The sequence below is a fragment of the Neomonachus schauinslandi genome, chromosome 6 (genome assembly GCF_002201575.2).
Source record: "Neomonachus schauinslandi chromosome 6, ASM220157v2, whole genome shotgun sequence".
NCBI classification, from domain to species: domain Eukaryota; kingdom Metazoa; phylum Chordata; class Mammalia; order Carnivora; family Phocidae; genus Neomonachus; species Neomonachus schauinslandi.
The window spans coordinates 4,677,691-4,693,024 of NC_058408.1; the positions used below are offsets into that span (position 1 = coordinate 4,677,691).

General features: G+C 43.3%; 1 protein-coding gene and 1 pseudogene across 7 annotated transcripts in view; one reads left to right on the plus strand and one right to left on the minus strand.

The window, feature by feature from the left end:
• DCAF8 (DDB1 and CUL4 associated factor 8) overlaps positions 1-15,334 on the minus strand; it is a 40,307-nt gene that overhangs the window by 11,937 nt on the left and 13,036 nt on the right. For all 7 annotated transcript variants that reach the window (XM_021682063.1, XM_021682064.1, XM_021682066.1 and 4 more), the window contains 5 exons: positions 14,556-14,630; positions 11,281-11,951; positions 10,202-10,342; positions 9,077-9,171; positions 4,662-4,772 (listed from right to left, as the gene is read on the minus strand). In XM_021682063.1, the coding sequence (XP_021537738.1) occupies positions 4,662-4,772; positions 9,077-9,171; positions 10,202-10,342; positions 11,281-11,951; positions 14,556-14,604 (1,067 nt within the window). In that variant the 5' untranslated portion in view covers positions 14,605-14,630. The remainder of the gene's footprint in view (positions 1-4,661; positions 4,773-9,076; positions 9,172-10,201; positions 10,343-11,280; positions 11,952-14,555; positions 14,631-15,334) is intronic.
• On the plus strand, positions 1,264-1,635 carry LOC110573531 (annotated as a pseudogene).

Below are 15,334 nucleotides of genomic sequence, written 5' to 3' on the forward strand. Positions count from 1 at the left end.
GGTTGGCAAGTTTGATCTTAAATGGCAAGATAGTAAATATCTTAAGCTGGCAGGCCATGTTGTCCCTGTCACAACTACCGAACTCTGCCATAGTAGCATGAAAGCAGCCTTGGATAATATGTAAATGAAAGACAATGGCTGTGTTTCAATAAAACTTTATTTATAAAAAAACGGGCAGTGCAGGAGCATCCGCGTGGCTCAGTTAAGCATCTGACTTTGGCTTAGATCATGATCTCAGGGTTCTGGGATGGAGCCCAGCATCAGGCTTCCTGCTCAGCTGGGAGTCTGCGAGTCCTCTCCCCTTACCCCTGCCCCAGCTCCTGCTCTTTCTCTCTCAAATAAATAAAATCTTAAAAACAAAACAAACAAAACAGGCAGTACAGTTGGCCAGCTCCTGGGCTGGACAGTGCTGATACAAAGATGAATACAATTTTTTCCCCTATTTTCTTTTTTTTTTTTTTTTTTTAAAGATTTTATTTATTTATTTATTGGAGAGCGAGCGAGAGAGAAACAGCACGAGAGAGGAGAGAGTCAGAGGGAGAAGCAGGCTCCCCGCCGAGCAGGGAGCCCGATGCGGGACTCGATCCAGGGACTCCAGGATCATGACCTGAGCCGAAGGCAGCCGCTTAACCGACCGAGCCACCCAGGCGCCCTTCCCCTATTTTCTGAGCATAGGACAGGACCTTGACATTTAAAAAAAATTTTTTTTGGGGGGGGTGCGTCTGGGTGGCTCAGTCGTTAAGCGTCTGCCTTCAGCTCAGGTCATGATCTCAGGGTCCTGGGACTGAGCCCCGCATCTGGCTCCCTGCTCGGCGGAAAGCCTGCTTTTCTCCCTCTCCCACTCCCCCTGCTTGTGTTCCCTTTCTGTCTCCACTGTCTCACTGTCTCCACTGGCGTGGAACATCTTTTTATATATTTATTTGCGATCTATATACGCTCTTCAGTGAGGTGTCTGTTAAGTCTCTGACCCATTTTTTATCGGGCTGTTTTCTTGTTGAGTTTTAAGAGTTCTTCATATATTTTAGATAACAGTCTTGTATCAGATATGTCTTTTGCAAATATTTAATCCCAACCTGTGGTTTGTCTTCTAATTCTCTCGGACAGTGTCTTTCAGAGAGCACAAGTTTTTCATTTTAACGAAGTGTACCTTATCAACTATTTCACAAATCATGTCTTTGTTACTGTATCTAAGAAGGCATCACCACTTTTTATTCAACATCTGAGCAAGGCTGCAGGTGCGGCCGCTGCTCTCCAAGCTTCACAATGCCTCCCAAGGATGACAAGAAGAAAGATGCCGGAAAGTCGGCCAAAAAAGACAAAGACCCAGTGAACAAATCTGGGGGCAAGGCCAAAAAGAAGTGGTCCAAAGGCAAAGTTTGGGACAAGCTCAGTAACCTGGTCTTGTTTGACAAAGCGACATAAGACTAACTCTATAAGGAAGTTCCCAACTATAAGCTTTTAACTCTAGCTGTTGTCTCTGAGAGACTGAAGATTTGAGGTCCTCTGGCCAGGGCAGCCCTTCAGGAGCTCCTTAGTGAAGTACTTATTAAACCGGTTTCAAAGCACAGAGCTCAAGTAACTTACACCAGAAACACCAAGGGTAGAGATGCCCTAGCTGCTAGTGAAGCTGCATGAACACAGCCCACCAACTGTACATTTTGGAAAATAAAAATTTATTAAATCAAAAATAAAAAGGCATCACCATACCCAAGGTCATCCAGGTTTTCTCCTATGTGATCTTCTAGAGGTTTTATTGTTTGGGGTTTTACTTTTAGGTCTGTGACCATCTGAGTTAGTTTTAGTAAAGGGTATAAGGTCTGTCTAGATTCCTTTCACATGTGGATGCCCAGCTGTTCCAGCACCATTTGTTGAAGATATTATCTCTGCTCCACTGTATTGCCTTTATACCTCTGTCAAAGATAAGTTGACTATATTTACGTGTGTCTGTTTAGGGCTCTCTATTCTATTCCACTCATCTATTTGTCTATTCTTCTGCCAATACTACACCATCTCCATGACTGTAGCTTTACGGGACGTCTTGAAGTTGGGTAGCATCAGTCCGCCAACTTTGTTATTCCCCTTTAATACTGTGTTGGCTTTTATGGATCTCTTGCCTCTCTATATAAACTTTAAAATCAGTTTATCAATATCCATAAAATAACTTGCTGGGATTTTTACTGGAATTGCACTGAATCAACAGATCAAGTTGGGAAGAAGTTGACATCTTCACAATATTGATTCTTCCTATGCCCTTCACACACTTTAAATCAAATAAAGAGTGGTTTTAGCACTGTCTCAACACCCTTATGGCATCTCCACAGGCCTCCAGGTACCGTACTACCTTGTTACCTTAAGCCTCTCTCTTCCTTCCTCACCTCCTCTCCCCCCACCACCCCACCTGCCCTTCATCTAGTGTTCTCTCAGTGTTGCTGATATCAGCCTAAGACAGAAAAGCAAAGGGACTATTTATTATTTATGAGCCAGGGCCTATACCAAATCCTTTACCGATAAATTTACATGTCAACCAACCACCACAGGATTCATTCATCTGATACAGTCTCCTTTTCTTCACTCTTGTCAATTCGTAAACCAACCCAAATAGGATTTAGTAGTAGGCACCCCACACCTCCATCACCTCTACTTGTCTACTTTCTCCTTTCTTCCCCCACCCTTTTTTTCGGTTATAGGCCAAAAAGCAAGTCTCTCTAGGCTTCCTTTAAATGCTTCTTCACAATACTAAACCAAAATTCAGTATTCATGATGCAAAGGCCTTCAGGATGAGTAAGCGATTTCTCTATATTCCCTTGAAGGAATTCCTTCAGGCTAGAAATGAAAGCTAATGGTACTAGGGTATAAAATATTCACCAAAAATATTTTCAAATTTGTACCGGAAGGCGAGCTCTTTAGGTTCTTTCAAAGAAATAATCGGAAAGGGGAAATCCCAAGACACTCAACTGGCTGAATTGAAGAGATGCCAGAGAAACTGAATGAGCCTAATGTCAGAGAAGATCTAGGGTGCTCAAAGGGCCATCTGCTTGCACAGGGTCAGTGTGCCTCAAAATCTACACATGCCAAGTGAATAGCTTACATCTGCTGAAAATCTGCAATGTACAAAGGGACAGAGGATATTGAGCTGATAAGAGACAGAATATCTAAGTATTCTTCCATGTGCTAAAATGTTAAAACTGACTTCCAGCCTTAGTCTAACCCTGGCCAACGTATCAGCTTTGGATTAAGGCATTATCAACTGCAGTTCATGATAAAGCCAACTGTTGCAGTCTCCTCCAAACATCAAGGACCTAGTGGCTGAATTATCTACAGATACAGACTTTTCAAGCCATCCAGAGCTCTAAGGAGGAAATCCAAACTAGGAATTTCAGTAAATGCTCCATTTGGAGGAGGCAGCACCTGACAGCTACAACCCTTTTTGATCAACAGCTTCTTATTAAAACAAAAAAACAAAAAAACTACTACACATTTGCCATTGGGTGAATAAAGGACAGGAATTTGGAAAGCAAGGGAAACAGGAAAATAGACAGGCACAAAGTTGTCTAATTCTCTTGTGGCAGGATTCTTGAACAAGGGAAGGTCATCTCTCATGTATTTCTAAAAACTTACTCTATCCCCATGATACTTACCAGTGAAATTAATTTCAGAATACAATTATAAAAAAATACTCTTATTTTAAAAGGAAGATAATGCTTTTCACCCCTCAATCAGGAAAGCAAAAAGTCATTCATTTTTCTAGTGATGCTCTCCCTCCTCCTTTTCAAACTGATGATCCCTCAGCAAAGGGGGATGGTATAATCACAGAAACAGAGCTCAAATAAGCCACCTGGGTAGGGAGGGGATACAGTTTGTGACTAAGAGCCAGAAGGAAACTAAGTGATACACATGGGGATTGAACCTCTGAACTCTTGTTTTCCTTAGGATATGCCTCAATAGCCAGTGTTACAATAAACGTTCCCAGTAACAAAGATATCACTACAGAGAAAGAAAACTGGTTCATGACAGTGGGAGTCAAAAACTCAGAGTTCACACTGAGTACTCCCACTCAAATCATTTCTGTATCTGAAACCAGCATTCAAAATTTCTAGTACACTTTAATTTATATACAAAAAACAGTGGAAAATATTTACTAATACATCAATTGCTAGCAAACCTGGATTTATGTCTTAGCTGCTATGTGGGGACCTTGGTCACAATTCATCAAACTTCTTTAAAACGTGACAATCTCAGGTGCCTGGGTGGCTCAGTCAGTTAAGCATCTGCCTTTGGCTCAGGTCATGATCCCAGGGTCCTGGGATCGAGCCCGGCGTTAGGCTCCTTGCTCAGTAGGAAGTCTGCTTCTCCCTCTGCCCCCTCCCCTACCCCATGCTCTCTCTCGTTCTCTCTCTCAAAAAAAAAAAATCTTAAAAAAAAAAAAAAAAAAAACCAACTTGACACTCTCTATAATAAGTTAAGCTATCCCTCAGGGATTGTTACTGTTACATCAGGGAACAGAATGCTCAGAAGAAGCTTAAACTCTTTGGAAGATGGTAAAAAATTCAAGATGGTGGTTAATGGATTCCGAGGCCATTCACACTGTTCCACAAAGGATAGCTGCTGGTACCCAATGCATCAGTCTCAAACTCTCAAAGACACAAAAGAGCCAGACTCACCTTACAAACTGATCTCGTCCACCCACTGCAAACTGGTGGGTATTGGCAGGATTCACATAGATCGTATACAGTCCCACTTTCTTCTCCTTCTCTTTTGTCACCACCAGTTTCCTTTAAGAGTAGAAAAGTGTAAAAGTTATATTCTCTAAAAGACCCAGATGGTCATGGCAAGAGAGAGCACAGAGAGTAATGCAGACACAGCTAGTAAGACCAGATTCTCAATGAGAAAGAAAGAAAAAAGTGGTTTTGTTTGTTTTGAACACTGGAACAAGAAAAAGACAAAAATCACCTCCACGTATATTTAATAAATGCTACCTTGGGGAGGGAAAAACAAACGTGTAGTGAAGTCATTTTATGGTATTCCTCAAGACGTGTAAATTAAAGTATGTAAAAATATTGCTCCTCAGGTAGTGTCAGTTTAGTTGGAGTCCAACATGATGATAACCTATCATTAAACAGACGATACCACCCACATCTTCCCATATTATATAAATACATTCTCCCAATCATCTGGGAGCAGGGAAAAAGAGGAGGATGAATCATAAAAACAGTGGCCAGAAAAGCCCTTAAGGTTAGAATCTACCTCCCAGGGGTGCCTGGGTGGCTCGTTAAGCCTGCCTCTCCCTGTCCCACTCCCCCTGCTTATGTTCCCTCTCTCGCTGTGTCTGTCTCTGTCAAATAAATAAATAAAATCTTAAAAAAAAAAAAAAAGATCTTTATTTGAGAGCGAGAGAGAGAAGGCAAAAGCAGGGGAGAGGGGCACGGGGAGATGGGAGAAGCAGTCTCCCCACTGAGCAGGGAGCCCAACTCAGAGCTCGATCCCAGGTCCCTGGGATCATGACCCGTGCCGAAGGCAGACACTTAACTGACTGAGCCACCCAGGCACCCCTCAAATAAATAAAATCTTAAAAAAAAAAAAAAAAAAAGAATCTACCTCTCAGATTCCACAAAGTGTCACAACCCAGCTCTAAAAATGCACACTTAAGAATGACAAGCCACATCTCTAGCACAGGGACAGTTCAAAGGAAAGCAGCATTCTTCCTTTATCTGAAGCAAGTTAGGAGAGGAGATTCTTATGAAGACAGCTGTCTCTAAAGCTGGAAAGTCACCTCTAAATTACTCTTCTGGTTGTACCACAAAAAAGGGCGATCCTTAAGAGGGCATTGGGGTCCTGAGGAAAACCCTATAAAATTTTAGAGTTTTAGCCAGAAGATTCTGGCTAAATATCTGTCCCATCTTAAGGGTGGCACTATGAATACTCTTCCCAAATCTAAGTGTCCAGCCAGTCAAATATGATATCATAGAGATTAGTAAATTTACAGGAAAGGAAAGACAGGGAAGGAAAGGGCTGGGTTCTAGCTTTTGTTTTTAATTCTAAGGTTTTGCTCATTCTGTTGTTATGGAAACTGAAAGAAATATAACCATGACAACGAGTTTCTTTGTAAAGAAATGTAAAATCATTTCATCCTCTCTGCATGGTCAAAGTCCCTCCAGCCTAGAACTGCTCTAAGCAAATGGAGAGATTTTACTTGATTTTAAAATCTCTGTAGCTTTCCATTGAAACAGTATATGGGGGTGCCTGCATGGCTCAGTCAGTTAAGCATCTGCCTTTAGCTCAGGTCATGATCCCAGGGTCCTGGGACCGAGCCTGCATAGGGCTCCCTGCTCAGCGGGGAGCCTGCCTCTCCCTCTCCCTCTGCCCCTCCTGCCCCACTTGTGTGCTTGAGCGCTCTCTCTCTCTTAAATAAATAATAAAATCTTTAAAAAAGAAACAGTGCATGAAGATCATTAAAAATGAATGTCATTAGGGAAAACACACACATACACAACCCTCAAAAACACAAGGTAGAAAATACATCCAAAATGAGTTTTAGGAACAAAACTAGCAGTGGAGAAGAGGCAGCTCTAATCAGGTTTTAGATGGGGAAAAGCAGATGCTTCTGCTTTTCACAAGATCATCTCATTTTCTCAGCAATGTGGATTTTCAGAAGGAGAGAGTCAGACAAACAAAAGCTGACCACCATGTGGAAGCAAAAGGAAAAAACTGAAGGGATAGATTATGAAATAGGGCTCCACCATCCTATAATCCTGACAATCAGCTCAATCTTTCTAATGCCTCAATTTATTCCTCTGAAATGAAAAATTCTCTCTCCCAATGGATAAATGCAGAGTACCTTGGGCTCTCTGGGGAACTTGCAGAGGTGCTATAAAAATAATCAATCATGGCAGTAAGGGAAAAAAATTTTTTCACATCAGAAGGAGGGAGCACATGAAAACATAAGAAACAAACTTACCAAATTTTGCCTTTAAATTTGCAGGGTTTTTTAGTAGCAGGTATGTTCCAACAAAAAGGGAAAAAGAACTACAGATCAGACCAAAGAAGTCCTCTGAAGAATATTTCAAATTGGCTTCCACTGGCTAAAGGAATATCCCACCCACAGCTCCAAATCCAACTCTTTTCCTAAAATGTCAGCCAATCTTACCAGCTTCCAGAGACTTAGCTATCATAAATACACAAAAGAAAAGTTCCCATTATGCCAGCTTCACACAAAAATGCCTCTGATGTAAGTGGATGTTCACACACCAGCTTAACACGTAAGGATAGCTTGTATTTTCCAGCCAGGACCTAATTCAGTCCCCCACCTCAGCTTTCTACTACTTCTTCAACCCCTAAAGCAAAAACTTTTTGAAAATTCAGTCTCTTATTCCCCAAATCCAGGATCTGGGCCTCCTCCTACTTCAAGTTCCTCCTATGTTCCCTCTTTGAATTTCTATCCCATCTATCAGTGCTTGCATCCAGAGCCATTGCTTATGTCATTTCATTCCAAATTCAATAATCTGCCAAAGTCATCTGTTTTGCCCATCATATGGTCCCCAACTCCTTGTGGTCTAACGGTGGTTTTCCTATGACCTGGCAGACAGAATAAGCTCCCACTCTGCTTCCCAACTCTCTACCAGAGCAGACCAAACAAACAGCCCATTTGTTGCATCTTTGTACTTCCCCTCCCCTATGGAACTTTAGAATGAAAATAACAAGGGGCACCTGGGTGGCTCAGTTGGTTAGGTTAAGCATCCCCTTCCCCTCAGGTCATGATCCATCGGGCTCCCCGCTGAGCAGGGAGTCTGCTTCTCCTTCTCCCTCTGCCTGCTGCTCCCCCTGCTTGTGCGCTCTCTCTCTCTCTGATAAATAAATAAAATCTTAAAAAATAAAGAAAAATAAAAGTCTAGTAATAACCAGCTTTGAGATTATATGCCCTAAATTAGTTTATATTCTACTTGTACGCTACGTGAATCAAGACATCCCTTACTTAATATTTTAAGCTAACGACATAGAAGATTTATTAACATCTTTAAGACTTAACAAGAACCGTAAATAATCCAGATAATTCTAGATAAACAAGTCTAGTTATCTAGATAAATCTAGATAAACAAGATAGCAATTCTTTTTTAAAGATTTCATTTATTTGACAGAGGCACAGCGAGAGAGGGAACACAAGCAGGGGGAGTGGGAGAGGGAGAGGCAGACCTCCTACTGAGCAGGGAGCCCGATGCGAGGCTCGATCCCAGGATCCCGGGATCATGACCTGAGCCGAAGGCAGATGCTTAACGACTGAGCCACCCAGGCGCCCCGTCCATATACTTTATTATTTGAATTTTTAAAACAAGATGTATTTGCTTATTATAACAATTGAAATTTTTAAAAATAAATTAATTAGTAGCTACAATATAATCAATTCCAAACATGGTGCCAGACACTATGCTGGGGCATCAAGGACATTTATCTTAACACTCACAGAGATGAGAGAGACAAATATTGACTGGTTAGGCCCAAAGGAAGGCTGAGAAACGGACGTTCAGAAAGGTTAGATGGTGGTGCCTGAGTCGCAATCTGACCCACGTCTGTCCAGATCCAAATAAGATGCTCTGATCTTTCTATGACATCACACAGCTAATGAGGAAATGTGATTTAACCATGAGCCTCAAATTCACGTAAAAAGGAACTGTGATATGACAGAACTCTATTAGAGCTACTAATATTTTTGTGCAAGATTTATCCTTTGTTTACATGTTTCTATACATAATTGAACTGAAAACTAGCTGCTCTGTAATGTGCTTCCTGTGGGTGAGCTGAGTGGCACCCAAGTGGATGGAGAGATAAACAAGTGATTACAGCCCACATGGAAGATAACCGAGCCTTGTTTTAGAAATGAAGGCAGACTGAACAGCACTGTACTGCTGAGAAGCAGACAGACAACAACAAAGAAGGGAGGAAGCGCCCTAAACCTCAATCCGCTTCTTAGCACAGGCACAGAGAGACTCTGGATTGACCAGAGAGGTGGGTATTACCTAGGACAGGTGAGGTATTTTCAAGGCCAAGAAGTCCAGTTCTGTAAAAACATTACTGCTACACTTACGAAGCTGGCCGGTCTTGTCTGAGGTCAATGGTGAAGACAACTGCATCTTCACCTGCAGATAGGAACGTACAGGGAGAGTCCGGTTCCAGGGCCAACTGAGGGACAAAAAAACAAAGGTTTCTATAGATAAGAATTAGAAGCCATCTAGTTCACTCCTTTATCTTTAGGAAGGACTGCATTTTTAAATATCTCAGCAAGAGACATGTCCAGCTTTTTTGTTGTAAAACCCCAGGAAAGGAACTAATAAACCCATTCGCTCTTGTTGTATGTGAATTTGTTACAGCTTGTCTATTCCATTCAAATAAAAAGGACAGGAGTTTTGCTATTTCAACTAAGTCCCCAAGGGATCTATCTGAATAAGGATACCAAAGAAAAACATCAACCATTTTGGTTCATTCTCAAACAAAATCAATTAAACTCTCAGATGGGTAGAGAAATGGTGCCCAAGTTTCACTCCTTACACTTCAGTTGTAAAAATTAGTTAACTAATGGGTTGAAGGTAGGCTTAAAAATCAAAGAAATAGGTAACTTTCGTATTTTCTGCACCATCTGGGCTAGAAAAGGACATTCCAGGTCCACCTACCTATCAGCTTAGGGTTTATAAAAGAGGTCCACCCTCCTACAGCATGACCACTCTGACATAAGGCAGCTCTCAGCTCCTCACTGGCTGCCCCACAACTGTCTGTTCTATATTCCCAGTCCTAAATAGGGCTTCCATAAATAGTACTGTCTGTGCCCTGAGACCTGAGAGAAAAGTTGGAGCTCTCATGCATGAGGAGCAACCACTAGGATCTTGGAGCTGTTAAGGTGTTCTAGATACAACCAAAATAAATTTAAGAGGTTTGGAAGACACAGGAGACCTCAAGGATTTCCAAACCAACCACTGGTCAGCTTAGGGGTTAGGTATAATCAACTGAATGCTGAATGTACAAGATCTAGAAAGCTTTCAAATACTGCACTTGCAAGACGTTTAAGGTGGCTGCTTTTTCTCCTTTTTTATCTACAAATTTTAGGACAAAAGAAATGAGGCAGGTGACACAATGGGCAGAGATCTGGGAAGGCCCTGGCTGAGATCCTTGGTTGAGGAGCTAGACCACACAACCATGAGGGCAAGAGCTTACTTACCTTGTGGGATGCTCCCTTGTGCTGGGCCACACGCTTCGTATTCTTGCAACACTGTGTGGCAGACAGCTCTGCTACCCGCACCTGCCCATCACGGGCACACATGGCCAGAGTGGAATCACCACTGTTAGGAAGGAACTTGGCCTGGGATATTAATGAGAAAAGGGACATACAAAAGAAACTGAGGAGGTGAATTTGAGAGGGGAAAACTGTAATAACAACCCTAACCCACCCCTTTGGTCGCACAACAGCTGGAAACTTAGCTCTCCTAGCCTTATACCGTTGGCTCAACTCCAATTTCTTCCAAGAGTTAAAGAAGAGGGAGGAAAACCTGATGTAAGAGAGCATTTCTGTTGACTCTGCAAGGCTGAACTGGTACAGGGTAAGTGCTCAGGTGAACTAGGACTACGCCTACTAGGGGAGAAACGTAAGGAAAACAGGAGGAAAACCTATCTTGATTCAGGAAGCAAACAGAAATTTGCTACAAAGGAAACCAGAGGGGCTGTTGGGGAAGTGATCATGCCCAGGAATCAGTGCCAGTACCAAAATGATGGATGGGGCTGGTGAGTAAACAGAGAACGACAAGGCTAACAAATACTCCTCAAATGTTTATTAAGCACCACGAATGGTTCTAAACTGCTTAACTTCTATTGTTGTATAACTCTCGTGGTCCTCTGTGTTATTACTTTTACACTACAGATTAAAGACAGAGATTAAAGAATTTGCCCAAGATCACAAAGCTAATAAGGGGTAGTGCCAGGAACTGAACCCAGTATGGCTCAAGAGCCTCCGCTCTGACACTGTACGCCTCCCCCCGGGCACACTGAGTACCTTCCTGAGGACTTCCAAGCACCCCACCTATCATAAGGCTTCCAAATGCCTCTGTGCTTAGGAAAAACAAAAGGCTGTCAACGGGTCTTTCAGGGCATTTAACTCCTCTAAGTCATCATGGGAGCCATGGCAGGACTGAGTCCTGATGCCTAATTCTACCACAACTCACTGTCAGCTCCCACTCCAGGCATCTCAGGCTTGTCTAACTGCTGCCTGCCTTTCTCAATTGCTGTTCCGCTCCCTTGTCTCACCTGGAAGACATTGCTTTTGTGGCCGCTCTCAAAGTCCAGTACTGGCTGCCGCCGCACCCAGTCCCAAACCACCACTTTCAGGTCATCGCTGCCACTGGCCAGCCAGGTGCCATGCTGGTTAAAGTGCAGGGTGTTGACACAACCAGTATGGCCCTCAAGCCCATGCTGCAGGCGGAAACGCTGCACAAAGACTCTTGCTCCACAAGCCTCATATACAAAGCGGGCACTGGAACCCAGCTCCCGCTCCCGAAGAGCAGGAAGGGCCTGCCAGCGAGGGCGGGGCAGGGCGGACGTCTCAGAAGACACCCAGTCCTCCAGGGCTCGCTCATCATCTGACGAGTCCTGGTCACGGCTGGCCCGCTTCCGCTGGACACGGCGCCGAGGATGCTCTTCCTCCTCCTCTTCTTCTTCCTCTTCCTCCTCCGAGCGGTCATGGACCTGGTTTTCATCGTTGATGGAGTAATGGCCAGTGTCCTCCATGCTGTCAGAGTCCTTGTCTTCACCTGAGCTCTCAGTATCTGTACCCCGACTTCCTGGGCTGGTGCGGTTGGGGCCACCATCATCCCCAGTCAAACTCAAGCTCAGGTCTGAGGCCTCCACTTCAATGCCTGAGGATGTCTCCCTCCCCTCCTCAGCGCCAGACATCTCCTCTGGACTGCTGGACAGGCTTCCTGCATGTTAGTGAGGAACAGGTGGGTGAGGGGGAAATAAGGAAATGGGAGAGTGATCAGAAGGATGTCCCCGCCTTAGTCCAAGAAATCATCACATCAAAAGATCCAGACACCAACTTTGGTTACAGTGTTTTTGTTCAAATGCTTACAAAGACTACCTTCTGAAGGGGAATCTTGAAAAGGACAAGAAACTGAAAAGATTAAGACCAAAGCCACATGCAAATAAAGGTACTTCAACACAAGTGAAGAACTGCAGGACAGCCTAAGAGTCTCCTGCAAAGCATGGACCAGCTGTGTCCAAATACATCCAATACAACCACCTTAAGCTCTGTTCTGCTGGGACGCACATCCATTAGCCACAGCACATAATTAAACCGAATATAAGAAAAAAGAATAGCCATCCCAGCAAGAGTTGGTACAGACATCTTCTCAGAGAAAGACAGAAAATAACAGATTAAAATCATTCAGACAATGGGTGTGGAGTTGAACTATTTCTTACGTCAAGAAAGCACCACTCCCCCACCCTTCCTAAATCCTAATTTCTTCCCTTGAGGTCCTATAATCCACTAACAATCCAAAGGAAGTAGAAGGGACAAGTGGGGATTGTGATCATTAGAATGGGTTCTTGCTCACTTGTCACTAATAAATGTATTCTGACTTCCATTAATGTGATGATGTTAATGCTACTATTAGTTAAAGGACTCTTTATTGAGGTAGAGTTTTATCAGGAAGCATACACAAATATCTGAGAAGGAAAGTTCACCATATCCTAGGTCTGCCATGCTGGTGGTTATAAAAGAACTGAGGGTCACTTTGAGCAATCTAATCCCCGACAATTAGGTCCTGCATTCTCCTATCTAAGAGCAGCCAGATCATATTTCAGTGAGCACTCCTACAATGTGCTAGAGCCATATGACCACAGCTTCCACACTGAAGCCAAGGTATGAAGGAAGGAAGGCGGGAATGAGGACTTTAAACACTATTCACGGCCTCCTTTCCTGATGATTACAAACTTGACCTCGCCAGAAGTAAAGGCTGTTAGGAACAGCAGACCAGGCATGTGCAACGCTGGTAGGATCTATCCAACCCCACAAGGACGTCGAAAGGATTCCAAGTAGCGCCTGACAGCCTAGTCACCTGGACTAGAGCAGTAATTTCCAAAGATCTTTGCAGCAACGGAACCCCTGCATGACAAACTCTCAGGCAAAACCCACCACGGAAAACAGATGAACAATACAAGCACGTTGGTTCAAATGGCCACGGAAGGTTGGGAGACTTGTAAACAGCTCTTTTCAGAAAGTACCTCAACTAAGATCCCAGCATGAAAACAATGGGTGTAGGAACTGGAAGAAAAAGGGGGTAAGTGCAGCAATTTGTTCCTAGGAACTACACTTGCTGAGACCGCTGTGTATGCTGAGAAAGATTAGTAGTTTTGGTTTCTCAAATATAATTGGCTTTGAAACTGGGAGTAGTGAGAAAGGATAAAACACCACACATTTTACTTCTGTGGAGAAGGAAAACTAAAACACCAAATCTCCTAGCATTTTTTGTTAAAATTATGATTAACCAATCAAGATGACTTGGGAGCTCTCCCATATTAACATAAGGGCCAGAGTCAATCACAAGCTCAGCAGGGGGACCCTAACGGTCAATGACCAAGATCCAGAGGTCAACAAATTTTTTCTATCAAGGGCCTTCACAGGCCACATGCAGGCTGGATCTGGCCCACAGGCCATAGTCTGCCAATCCCTGATCTAGCTGATGGCCAAATTCCAAATCAATTATATACCTCAAACCACCTAGAACCCTGAGTCTCTCAACGAAGCCCAGTGAAAAATCTGAACCACTTTCTTTTACAGATGAATGAACAGCACTGGTAAGAGAACACAGGGTCAATAAACAGCATGTTGAAAAATCTCACTTTCCCTTACTTAACTTCACTGCTCTACCAATCTCATCAACTGGAATTGAGCCTATAATCCTGCTCTGCAACGTGCTAAAGAATGCTGAACACTGTGCTGCCCAATCATATCCATTTGAAGGACATTTCTCTAGTTTAGAAGTTGGCTCAGGGTTCAAGCATTAATCGAATAATCTGTTATCAAAATCTTGATATTCTACCTTCAAACGTGCCTTAGACCCAGTGAATTCACACCTAGCTAGACCCTACAAAGAACGCAGGCCAGCCCTACTCCAGTCAGTTTAGGCTGTAACTTCATCTCTCGTCTGCTATCTCTACCGAACTAGGACCTGCCGTAGAAAGAGACCTCTCATCACAACTGGGGAACCTTACCTTCCCACAGCTCCTTTGTTTCCACCACCAACTGATCTTTTCCTTCTAGGTTTCAGCCACTCTTACAACCTTTCAGAATTCCAAACTACTTGAACTCCTCCTAATGGCACACCTCTATTATTGATTTTCTGGAAACAGATAGAAGTTGAAGGAACAAAAGTACCAGATAGTTCAGGGTGTCTCCTGTGTAGCTTTCTACACACAAAACAACACAGAAAGGGTCCACTCTTAGGAAAGATTTTCTTCCCTCCACTAAAATCCAGGTCTCCACTTTCTTTGGGGGAGAAGAAGAACCTCAGGTGGCCCCTTACCATTGGCTAAGTCTGTTTTGCCATCTGCGCTGCTCCCTTTGCTGGACATCTTGAATGATGTTTATTGTGGCCAGCCTGCATTTAGGAAAGGAAGAAAATGAAACAATTAGGAAATAATCTGGGAGAGAAGATAAAAGGGACCGGACATTTAACCATGCACAGCCTTTGTCATTTTCATAAAAATGATTTTTTGAGGGGTGCTTGGCTGGCTCAGTCAGTGGAGCACGCGACTCTTGTTCTAGTGCCTAATGCACTAAGTTCGAGCCCCACACTGGGTGTAGAGACTACTTAAAAAAAAAGTTCTGAGTGTGTGCTCAACAGGGCTTGTCAGCTGCTGAAAATGAGACTGGATCCCCCTCCCCTATGTCTAAATTCCATAAAGGGACATATCTTTGGGAGGTCAACTGCCATCTCTTCACCTGAGTAGCTGGCAGTGATTTCTGAAATGGGAAAGAAGGAACCGAGATCAAACCTGCACCAGCAGGCATATACCCAGTGACAGGTACTACAAGCAGAGAGCTCTAACACAAAGAGCTGGCTTCAGCCTTGCCCTCTAGGCAAGAATCTTCTGTTGTAAATTTAGTCATATGTATCATCCATAAGTTCTATGAAAGACATGTCTTCGTAACATGAAGAGGCGGGTCAGACTCTGAATATCACCTTACGCACAAATCAAGAGAGACAGAAGAGACCGAGCTATTGGGGTGAGAGCTTGGGCCGTATATTCACTCAGGAGCCAAGCTTCAAACTTAACAGGCACAGATATTAACTACGGATTA